The following is an 11,998-nucleotide window of genomic DNA, read 5'->3' as shown; positions in this document are numbered from 1 at the left end:
TACAAGAGATTGAATTATTCTCAGGGAAACTGAGCTCACACCCTTAATCCCAGCACTGAGGAAGTGGAGACAGAAGGGGTGTGGCTTGGCAGATGGAGGTATATAAGTCAGGAAGAGAGCCAGCTCACCCCATTCAGTCTGAGGATTGCTAGACACCAGTTCTCCTCCTTTTTGCCTGAGGATTCACGAGACGTAAGAAGTCACACTAGGGATTGGGTCTTTGATTCTCTGACCTTTCAGCATTAACTCTGATTTCTGACTCTGGGTTTACTAAGACTAATGAGTATTCTGGCTATATAACCTGTTGTTTTAATTTGTGTTTTGTTAAACCCCAGTAATGTTACTGTGGACTTTTTACACGATGAGAATCAATATCTGCAGCTTACTTACAGTGCTTTGTACTCAGAAATGATGTCCTAGGATTGCAGCAATCTAGCATCTGTGGGTGAGAACAGCTTGTTTGAAATCACATCCAAAATTAGCATGTTTGGTTCCATGCGCATAATTGTAAACACTAACATTTAACATTGAAATTTTTCCCCAGCATTAACTTTTCAAGTAAGAAATATGCACTGACAAGTAAATATAAAATCCTAAATAGTATTTTGACCGATTTTGGAAAACAACATTTATCCCACCATTGGTGAGGCAAAGACAGCTGGATGTTAGTGAGATACAGGCTATCACTTCACTATATTGATTTCTACTTCAACCTGGGCTTCGTGGTGACAATGTTTCTCTGAAAAGAAAAAGAAAATATAAATTTTTATTTTTTTGCTGGGTCCTTAACGTTGCACTCTTGAACCTGTTTCATGGTACCAGGCCATATTATTTTCCCAGTAGGAAAGGAGTTTTAAACAAGGTGGGGTTGACACAGGTCTGGAATCTAATTTTTCAGTATTGTCCTGGTATCTGATTCCAGGTTTTTAAATGCAAATTAGAATTCTGGAGAACACGAGGTCTGATTCCCAGACCACCATGGACAAGAAAATGGATATGTCTTTGGATGACATCATTAAGCTGAACCAGAGCCAGCAAGGCAGTCACGGCAAAGGCCAGGGCTGGAGCAGGGCCAGCTACCAGGGCCACCACGGTGGTGCCATGCAGGCCTCTGTGTGGGGGAATCGATGCTGCATGTCTCTGAAATACCGGCCTACCATGAGTGGTGGCTCTGCAGGAGGAGGCAGGAAAGGACCGCCTCCCTACAGCAGGTCTATACAACTTTCCAACAAGTGGCAGCATGACCTATTTGACAGCCACTTCTATGGTGGAGCCAGCATGGAGATGGGTGGTAAGCTGTTGGTGTCAAACCTTGACTGTGTGGTGTCTCTCGCAGATATTCAGGAACTCTTCTCAGAGTTTGAAACACTGAAGACAACAGCTGTGCACTATGATCGCTCCGGACGAAGTTTTGGGACAGCACATGTGCACTTTCAACATAAGGCAGTGGCCCTGAAGGCTATGAAAAAATCAAATGGTATCCCGTTAGATGGCTGCCCCATGAATATTAAGATTGTTACATCACAGACTGACTCAGAACGAAAATAAGCACAGAGAATGAACAGAGGTGCCATGAGGAGAAACCATGTCTCAGGGGGTTTTGGTGGTGGCCTCATCCGGAGAGAGACCCGTGAAGGCAGCATTGGAAGAGGTAGAGGTACCAGCAGGAACTCAAAGCAGCTTCATTCTGCCGAGCAGTTGGTTGCACAGGTGGATGATTACAATGCACAGATGGATGCCAGTTAAACAGCCGGGCAAATCCACAGAAGTGACAGGTCCCAGAAACTTCGTCCATAATCCCTAGAGGGAGTGTTGCCAACTGGACTCTGCAGACAATGGTGGATTTCTTTTTCGTATGTCTTTCTCTTTTCCCTGTTTTAAAATGGGATCTGAAATCTCATGTAAAGCCTTTTTTTCTCTCTTTTTTTTAAAATTCTGAAACAGACCTGTTTTGTACCTAGGTATTTTGGCGATTAGTTTTACTGGTTAATTTTGTGGAGAAGATGGCATTTTAACCTTTGCCATAATAAAGTAGAATTGTGTGTAAGAAAGAAAATATAAATAGGATTCTCTCTACAAAACCTATTGTATTTTAGTTTCTTGTGAGCTGTGAGCTGACACCTAGTGGTGAGATGTGTAATTCCCTCAGGAGGAGGGTCAATGCCTGCAGCCTGCTCAGGGGGATTTTTACAGAGAATGGATGTGGCAGAGTTTCAGCAGTCAGCTTCATGTGGGTGAGACCAGTTTGCTTGCTGTCTCTCTTGCTCCTCCTGAAGTTTTCTTGGAAAATTATTTGTCAAGTGTTTTTCTTTCTGGCAGTTTTCATTAAATTTTGTCTATAGTGAATGAAATAATTCATTTGTGGGCTTTTGTGATCCCAAACATTCAGTTCCATTTCTGCTCCTGAGGTTTGACTGGGAAGTGATTGGAAGTAGCATTCAAGTTACACTCACTGAAGGTGGCTTCTAGGTATTTTCAGTGTTATGCCTGTTTATGTCAAATGGGCAATCACTTGTAGAGTCCTATATCTTTAACTACTCGTGGACAGTTCTGTGTTAACAATCTGGGTACTTTCCTGCTGAATGATCTCATTCCCATGTTGGGGGCAATAAATCACCCGGATCTGCTCACATGCGGAGCCAGACAAAAAGTCGTAGATAGTGGAGAAGGAAGAGACAGTAGTGAATGATCCGGTGGGATACAGTTCAGTTTTCCCACATTCTGTTTTACTAGAAATAATTATATACACTTCCAATGAGAAAGATATCAGAATTTTCCTGCTATAGCTTTCAGAAAACTTTCTACATAAGAATTGGTAGTAGTTGGAAAATCGATTTTATATGGATATTCAGGTGAGTCATGCATACTTCATTTAGGTTCTCCTTCAAGATATATCCTTCCCTAATGCTCAGAAATAGGGTAGGCTTTCAGTTCCAGAAATGACTTTCCTGTGGTTGAGTCCTCCTTAAGTCCAATTATAAGCTGTTGGTTACCAAGAATGTATGTGTGCTGCTCTTGCAGCCTTCAGGTTATCATGCAGGGCAGACCGTTGTTATGGTTCATAATTTTCATGCCTGGGAAGGGCTGTTGGCTTTATGTTGGGGGAAGTCTTGTGTCTTTGTCAATAAAGAACTGTTGGCCAATAGCTAAGCAAGATAGGTGAGACTAGGATTCCAGAAGGACTCTGGGAAGGAGAAACACAGAAGTCAAGATATAAGGCCATGGAGTAGGACACCCAGAAAATTCTCTGGTAAGAGAAATACTTAGATTATCAGTTATGGGATAAATACTTAAGACAGGGCTAGCCAGTAAGAAACAAGCAAGGCCAAAATCTTCATAATTAATATAGCCTCCTGTGTGTTTATTTGGGAATGATACGGCTCTGGAACCAGGCTGGAGGTAAGGGACCTCACAGAGATCTGCCTGCCTCTTCCTCCGGAGTGCTGGTATTAAAGGACTGTGCCACTACCGCATTTGAAATGAGGAAATGTTCAAGGCCACCAAGCACTACAAGAGATTGAATTATTCTCAGAGAAACTGAGCTCACACTCTTAATCCCAGCACTGAGGAAGTGGAGACAGAAGGGGTGTGGCTTGGTACAGGGAGGTATATAAGGCAGGAAGAGAGCCAGCTCACCCCATTCAGTCTGAGGATTGCTAGACACCGGTTCTCCTCCTTTTTGCCTGAGGATTAAGGAGAGGTAAAAAGTCACACTTGGGATTGGGTCTTTGATTCTCCAATCTTTCAGCATTCACTGTCATTTCTGATTCTGGGTTTACTAATACTAATTAGTATTCTGGCTACACAACCTGTTGTTTTAATTTGTGTTTTGATAAATCCTAGTAGTATAACTGTGGACTTTTTACACGATGATGGTCAATGTCTGCAGCGTACTTACAGTGCTTTGTACTCAGAAATGGCGTCCTAGGATTGCAGCAGTTTAGCATCTGTGGGTGAGAACAGCTTGTTTACTCCTCCTCAGTTTTTCTTGGAAAATTACATCTTAAGCATATTTCCCTATGGCAAATATAAGGCTTCCTAAAATTTAATGTATTGTGAATTATTTATGATATTCTTTTGTGGTTTTTTTGATCCTGATCATTCAGTTTCATTTGTACTCATGGGTTTTGACTGGGGAGTGATTCGAAGTGGCATTCAATTTACACTCATTCAAGATCCTTTCTTCATATCTTCAGTATTATGACTCTGCATGACAATGGAGAATTACTTGTAGAATCCTGTATCTTTATCTACTGTATATAGTACTGAGTTAGAAATCTAGGTATTTTCTAATGACCTCTTTCTCAAGTGAAGGGCTCACTGATCACCCAGACATGTTCACCTGTGAAACCAAACAAGGAGCCCTGGGACACAGAGATAGAGGAGACAGTAGCTAAAGATCTGGTGAGACAAATTCACTTTGCCACATTCTGTTTCCCTATAAATAATCCACTGACAATAATCTCAGAATTACCCTAGTATAGCAGCTAGATTTTCCACATAAGTATGGATAGTAGGAGGCAAATCAATTTTATATGAATATGCATGTGATTCATTTGTAGTGGATTTGGTTTTCATCCAAGACCCATCCTTACCTAAAACCCAGACACAGGGTGGGTTTCTAGTGTCAGACATGATTTCCCTGTTGTCGAAGAGTTCTTAAGTCCAATTAGAATCTGTTATTTACCACCAATTTGTTTGTGCCACTACTGCACACTTCATCTTATCATGCAGGGTAGACCGTTGTTATGGTTCATAGTTTTCATACCTGGGTAGGATGTTGATTCCCTACCTTAAAAGCTGGTATGTTGACTCTTGATACCAGGAAAGCTAGCCCCCAGGGAGGAGGATATATATTCTGTTCCACATCAAATCTATTGTGTGTGACTGAAGCACATGGCTTCATCATCTGTAGGGTCTCACAATCTACTAAGGAGAGGTAAAGAGGACAACTACAGTAGACTGCAGTGTTTTGGAAATCTCAAGAACAGCAGTGACCAACAATATCAAAGCAGGCTACTGTGAGTGCTTTGTCTTAACTCTGTGGTCCTTTTGAGGGACATCATTGACTGAGATGGAAATTTTTCATTTATGCTCTTATTGTATATCTTTTCAGAGACTTAGATATATTATAGGCATTTTGATAGACCATAATATTAAGAATCCTTATGACATTTTCAGACATCCATACTGTTATTTTTCTCTCTCTCCTGTGTTTATGTCTGTTCCTTCTCAACTAATCTCTGTCTCTCTCTGTCTCTGTCTCTGTCTCTGTCTCTCTCTCTCTCTCTCTCACACACACAATCTTTATTACACCCCCTTCTTACATCTTTGTTTCCTGTTTCTTTTTTCTACTGTCCAATATTCCCCCACTCCCCACATGAGTCTCCTTTTACTTGTCTGGTTATTCCAGTTACTCCTGATTGTGTACTCCTATTTGAAGATTTGGAGCAAGGAACATTGTCTTTCTTTCTGTGTCTGACTGGAGTCACTCAATATTATCTCTTTAGAGTCATCAATTTAGCTGCACACATCATGATTTCAAGTTTTCTTACAAATGAATGGAATCACATGTTGACACATATGCCAATCTCAGTTTCACACCCAGAGATATACATAGATACACAATGTGCCTATGTGTTTTGTGCTTGCACATCTCAAATATGCCCTGATGTAACTACCTACCTTTCTCCCCCACTGTGTTCCTTTCTACTGATTGTCTTTTATACCCACTGGAAAAATCCAGGAATTTTGTGAGACTGAGGTTTTGGAAGTGTGTTGGAGACCTTGGGCTCAGCTGAAGACTACATCTAAATGCAATGTATCTCCTTCTAAATTGCATCCATAGAGAGAATTTTAGACTTTACGTTGAGGCTCTCTGAGTCTTTCCTTTTCCTAGACCGATTTATTGATTGTGGTTTAGTATGGGGTCAATGTAAGTAAGTACAGCTGTGGTTGGTTACAGATTACAACAGCTGTATGGTGTCTAGAGAATGGCATGTCTTAGGCATCCCTTCTCTTTCCCATCTTATTTCCTTTCTTCTTCCTATTCCTCAGTGTTCACAGAACCATAGATTGAAGGCATAACTGATGTTTTAGGCCAGGAAAAATATACCCATAGAGATATTTTGTTTGTATTCAAACAAATATTTGCATAAATAATACATTAGTTGGATCTTTTTTAAATTTTGACAGTATTGCAAGTATAGATGTATTTTGATTATAATCTAAACAATAAGCTTGCCTCACAATCACACTGCAGAACCAAGTCATTAGTTAGGCACACTCCTAGTTAAGATCAAAGTCACTAGTTAGTCTCACATCTATGCCACAACTTCATCATAGAGTCAATGCAGAGGTGGCCATGCCTTTAATACCAACACTCATGAGACAGATGTAGATGGATCTCTGTTAGATCAAGTCCTCCCTGGCCTATGCCAGAATGACTCAGGCTAAAAGAGAAATGGAGCTCCCATCATTGATCCCTGCAATTGGGATCACAAGCCTTTAATCCCAGGAGTAGGGAGGTGAGAACAGGATTGATGATTTGTTGGTGAGAGGAATATAAGTCAGGAGGAGACAGGATCAATGCAATGAGAGGTTTGGTGGAGATAATTGCAGTGTGAGAATTCCTTGAGGCAGTATTGTCCATTTTGACTGAAATAAAGGTAAGAGGTATGGGTTGGCCTCTTTGTTTTTCTAATCTTCAGACAAGCCTTATTTGTTAGATTACAAAAAAAGATCACTACACATACCGTACTTATTTTCTGCATCTGGTATTGGCATTCACCTAGGTGTAGGTGGGGACCTTGTGTGTTGGGAGGGTTGTCTCAGCACCTTAGTTAGCATCAGACACAGAAGACAAACATGTTTTATAGTAACTAAAATGATAAGACCACCATCTACTGGTGACAGAAGAACAATGCTGGATGAACTCAGAAGTTGGTTATTAGCATTCACTGACCACTAACATAATGAGACACATATTAGGAGTGGGGGATTGGAGGCATGGTTTCTATGTGGCATTGGAGGCTATCTTGGAACCATATATTGTAGACCAGGGTGGTCTCAAAATCACAGAGTTCTTCATGCTGCTGCCTCCTGAGTGCTGGTATTAAAGGCATGCACTACAACTCCCTGGCAATTATGTCTTTCTTTTTTTTTTATTTCTGTTTTGGTTTCTTGAGACAGTGTTTTCTGTATATATTTGGGGCGTATCCTGGAACTTGCTGTGAAAAACAGACTTGCTTTAAACTCTCAATAATCATCCTGCCTGTCCCTCCCCCGTGGTGGCATTAAATGCATGAGTGTTTTTTTCAGAATCCAAGTTCCAGAATTGTCTCGACCCAAGTCATAATTGCCATATTTTGTTTGGGCTATTTAGGTTTCTGTTAGAGATGGGAAACTGGCATCATATTTAGTTTGCTTTTGTTGGTGTAAATTGAATGCCAACATTTTCATTGTTCAATTGAGGTGAGGTTACATAATTCTATCTGTGTGGGGCAGATACTGGGATACAGAGTTCTCTTATATTCAGTTCTGCTCTAATCAAGCAGCAAGCATGTTGATAGGTTGTGTGGAAGCAAGCTCAGGCATCCTGAAATTAACTGTGTGGAAGATAATGTGAGACAGGAGGACATAGTGGTGCATTGTGGAAGGACCACTCACCTGTAAAGATACGGTGGGATGGGTTTTAGATTCAGATGGTTCAAGAGAAAGACTGCAGAGTGGAAAAATCTATAGAATTCTCAGTAATTGGATTTTGGGATACCAAGTGTGTGAGGAGTGTGAAGTTCCACTGTGAAGATAAAGAGTTAAGTGTCACAGACAAAGATCAGATATAACAACCAGGCCTGCAATGTGGGGAATTTCTGGTGCAGACCTCAGTGCTGAGTAAAAGGACAGATACTCACTGGCACTCAAAAACCACAGACAATCACAAATTCCAGGTCAGGAGTCATGTGAAAGTCACCAGTCAACACCACAGAGACAGGTAAACCTGTCCTGGGATATAAGAGGTAAGGGTCCAGGGATGCAAATAGTTTCTCTGATGTTTATGAAGAATCTGGCTCTGAATTTCTGCTGTCGATGCCTTACCATTATGAACAAATTTCATTTTATATGTACTGAACTCTTCTTCCTCTTTTATTGATACTCATTGCAAAATATTCTTATTGAATCATCTATCTGCATACTTGAATTTATGTCTTGATATTTGCAAACAGTTCTCTTTGATACAATAGAAAGGACTAAGGTCTTCAAGTATAGAGTCATCCATGCAGACTTCCATATTACATCACTTTCCTACTCAAAATGAGGCACATAAAAAGTAGAGACTAGGCATTCCCAACCAGGAAATGAAATCACATCACATCCAAATTTAGCATTTTTGAGTTCCATGTGCATAGTTATAAACACTAACATTTAAAATTGAAATTTTTACCCAGCATAAATTTTCAACTGAGAAATATGCATTGTCAAGTAAATATAGCATTCTAAATAGTGTTTTGGTAGATTTGTGGAAAACAACTTTTATCCCACCACTGGTGGGGAAACGACAGCTGGATGTCAGTTAGATACAGGCTTTCCCTTCACAATATTGATTTCTACTTCAACATGGGCTACGCGGTGAGAGTATTTCTCTAAAAAAAAAGAAAAAATGAAATTTGTATTTTTGTGCTGAGTCCCTAAAGTTGCACTATTGAGCCTGTTTCAAGATAGCAGACCACAGTATATTCCCAGTTAGAAAAGGAGTTTTAAACCAGATGGTTTTGACACAGGTCTGTTGTCCAACTTTTCAGTATTATCCTGGCATCTGATTCCAGGTTCATTAACACGAATTAGAATTCAGGAGAACACGATGTCTGATTCGAGAGTACCATGGCCAACAAAATGGATATGTCTTTGGATGACATCATTAAGATGAACCGGAGCCATCAAGGCAGTCGTGGCAAAGGCCAGGGATGGAGCATGGCCGGCTGCCAGGGCCGCCACAACGGTGCCATGAAGGCCCCTGTGTGGGGGCATCGATGTAGCAGGTCTCTGAAGAACCGGTCTACCATGAGTGGTGGCTCTGCCAGAGGAGGCAGGAACTGGCCAGGTCCTTACAGCAGGCTTAAACAACTTTCCAACAAGTGGCAGCATCACCTATTTGACAGCCACTTCTGTGGTGGGGCCATCATGGAGATGGGTGGTAAGCTGTTGGTGTCAAACCTTGACTGCGGGGTGTCAGATGGAGATATTCAGGAACTCTTCTCAGAGTTTGGAACACTGAAGACAGCAGCTGTGCACTATGATCGCTCCAGACGAAGTTCTGGGCCAACACATGTGCACTTTCAACAGAAGGCAGATGCCCTGAAGGCTATGAAACAGTACAATGGTGTCCCGTTAGATGGCGGCCCCCGAACATTCAGCTTGTCACATCACAGACTGCCTCACAAAGGAAACAAGCACAGAGAATGAACAGAGATGCCTTGACGAGAAACCATGGCTCAGGGTGTTTTGTTGGTGGCCTCATCCGGAGAGGTGTCCGTGGAGGCAGCATTGGAAGAGGTAGATGTACAAGCAGGAACGCAAAGAAGCATCTTTCTGCCAAGAAGTTGGATGCACAGCTGGATGAGTACAATGTACAGATGGACCCCAGTTAAACAGTCGGGCAAATCCACAGAAGTGACAGGACCCAGAAGCTTCGTCCATAATCCCTAGATAAATGGTTGGCAACTGGACTGTGCAGACAATGTTGGATTTCTTTTTCGTTTGTCTCTCTCTCTCTCTTTTTCCCTGTTTTAAAATGGGATCTGAAATCTCATGTAAAGGCTCTTTTTCTCTCTTTTTTTTAAAAATTCTGAAACAGACGTGTTTTTTTTCTTTTTTTTATGAGACAGGGTTTCTCTGTATTGTTTCAGAGGCTATCGGTCCAGCCTGGCTTGGAACGCACAGAGATCCGCCTGCCTCTGCCTCCCGAGTGCTGGGATTAAAGGCGTGTGCCACCACCTCCCGGCTCAGACCTGTTTTATACAGAGTTATTTTGGCAATCAGTTTTACTGGTTACTGTTGTGGAGAAGGTGGCATGTCCACCTTTGCTATAATAAACTAGAATTGTGTGTAGGAAAGAAAATGTAAATAGAATTCTCTCTACAAAACACATTGTGTTTTAGTTTGTTGTGAGTTGACACCTAGTGGTGAGACTGCATAATTTCCACAGGGGGAGGGTCAATGCCTGCAGCCTGCTCAGGGGGATTTTTTTTCTTTTTTATTTATTTATTATTATTATTTTTTTATTTTCCATTTTAAATTTAGATAAGAAACAAGGTTGCTTCACAAGTCAGTTCGAGGTCCCTCTCCCTTTCCCTCCCCTCCTACCGTACCCTCCCCCCATCCCCCCTTATTCCCTCATTCCCCCAGGGAGGATGAGGCCCTCCATGGGGGTGTCCATAGTCTATCATTTCATATAGGGCAGGTCCTAGACCCTTCCCCAAGAGTTCAGGGTGAGAGTGCACCTCACATTGTTCTATGGGAGTCCAGAGTCCGTGTGTATACTTGGGATGGGTACTGATCTGCTGTCCAAGGCTCAATAGATTACCTAGGCCTCCTCACTGACACCCAGATTCAGGGGGTCTTGATCAGTCCCATGCTGGATTCCCAGGCTGATGCCTGGGATTCAAGAGTTAACCTTTGTCTGGTCAGCTGTTTCTGGGGGTTCAACCAGCCCAGTCTTAATCCCTTTGATCATCAGTCCTCTGATACTGGCTTTCTTGAGTTCAGCTCAGTACTTAACCAGCCACTAAATGAAGTTTCTGTTTCCCAGACTCTCTGGCCATAGGATTGTAGGCTGGCACTCCCCATATCTATGTCTAAAATCCATATATGAGAGAGTACATGCCATGTTTCTCTTTTTGTGACTGGGTTACCTCACTCGGGATGGTTTCTTCTAGGGTCATCCATTTGCCTGCGAATCTCATAATTCCATTATTTTTTTCTGCTGAATAGTACTCCATTGTGTAGATGAAACACATTTTCTCTATCCACTCTTCGGGTGAGGGACATCTAGGTTTCTTCCAAGTTCTGGCTATTACAAATAAAGCTGCTATGAACATAGTGGAACAGACATCTTTGTTATATGAATGGGCATCTTTTGGATATATGCCTAAGAGTGGAGTTGCTGTGTTTTGTGGTAGGTTTATTCCCATTTTTCTGAGGAATCTCCATACTGATTTCCAAAGTGGCTGAACCAGTTGGCACTCCCACCAGCAATGGAGGAGTGTCCCCCTTTCACCACATCCTCTCCAGCATAAATTGTCATTGGTGTTTTTGATTTTAGCCATTCTGACAGGAGTGAGATGGTATCTCAGAGTTGCTTTGATTTGCATTTCCCGGATGGCTAAGGATGTTGAGCACTTTCTCAAGTGCCTCTCAGCCATTTTAGACTCCTCTATTGAAAACTCTCTTTAGTTCTGCAGCCCATTTCTTAATTGGGTCCTTTGCTGTTTTGGAGACTTGCTTCTTGAGTTCTTTGTAAATTTTGGAGATCAACCCTCTGTCAGATGTGGGATTAGTGAATATTTTTCCCATTCTGTGGGCTGCCTTTTTGTCTTGCTGACTGTGTCCTTTGCCTTACAGAAGCTTCTCAGTTTCAGTAGGTCCCATTTATTAATTGTTGATCTCACTGTCTGTGCTACTGGTGTTATGTTCAGGAAGCTGTCTCCTGTACCAATTCGTTCAAGGGTACCACCCAATTTCTCTTCTAAGAGGTTCAGTGTGGCTGGATTTATGTTGAGGTCTTTGATCCATTTGGACTTAAGTTTTGTGCATGGCGATAAACATGGATCGGTCCGCATTCTTCTACATGCCAGTCTCCAATTATGCCACCACCATTTGTTGAAGATGCTTTCTTTATTCCATTGTATATTTTTAGCTTCTTTGTCAAAGATCAGATGTGCGTACATGTGTGGGTTAATACCCGGATTTTCAATTCGATTCCATTGGTCAAGCTATCTAT

At 41.7% G+C, this 11,998-nt stretch overlaps 2 protein-coding genes across 2 annotated transcripts; both read left to right on the top strand.

The window, feature by feature from the left end:
• The first annotated feature begins 978 nt into the window (after positions 1–978).
• LOC101842587 (THO complex subunit 4-like) lies at positions 979–1,548 on the top strand. Its single transcript, XM_040733795.1, has one exon. The coding sequence runs from the start codon at positions 979–981 to the stop codon at positions 1,546–1,548; it is 570 nt and encodes a 189-aa protein (XP_040589729.1).
• A 7,332-nt stretch (positions 1,549–8,880) lies between these two features.
• Positions 8,881–9,647, top strand: LOC121132763 (THO complex subunit 4-like). The gene is given in 2 exon segments (XM_040733794.1): positions 8,881–9,394; positions 9,397–9,647. Coding segments are annotated over 2 exon segments (765 nt in total).
• The last annotated feature ends 2,351 nt before the right edge of the window (positions 9,648–11,998 follow it).

Source organism: Mesocricetus auratus, unplaced genomic scaffold (assembly GCF_017639785.1).
Source record: "Mesocricetus auratus isolate SY011 unplaced genomic scaffold, BCM_Maur_2.0 Super-Scaffold_100035, whole genome shotgun sequence".
In the NCBI taxonomy this organism is placed as follows: domain Eukaryota; kingdom Metazoa; phylum Chordata; class Mammalia; order Rodentia; family Cricetidae; genus Mesocricetus; species Mesocricetus auratus.
Note: the sequence above shows the minus strand (reverse complement) of the source record. Positions and strands in the feature narration are given on the sequence as shown.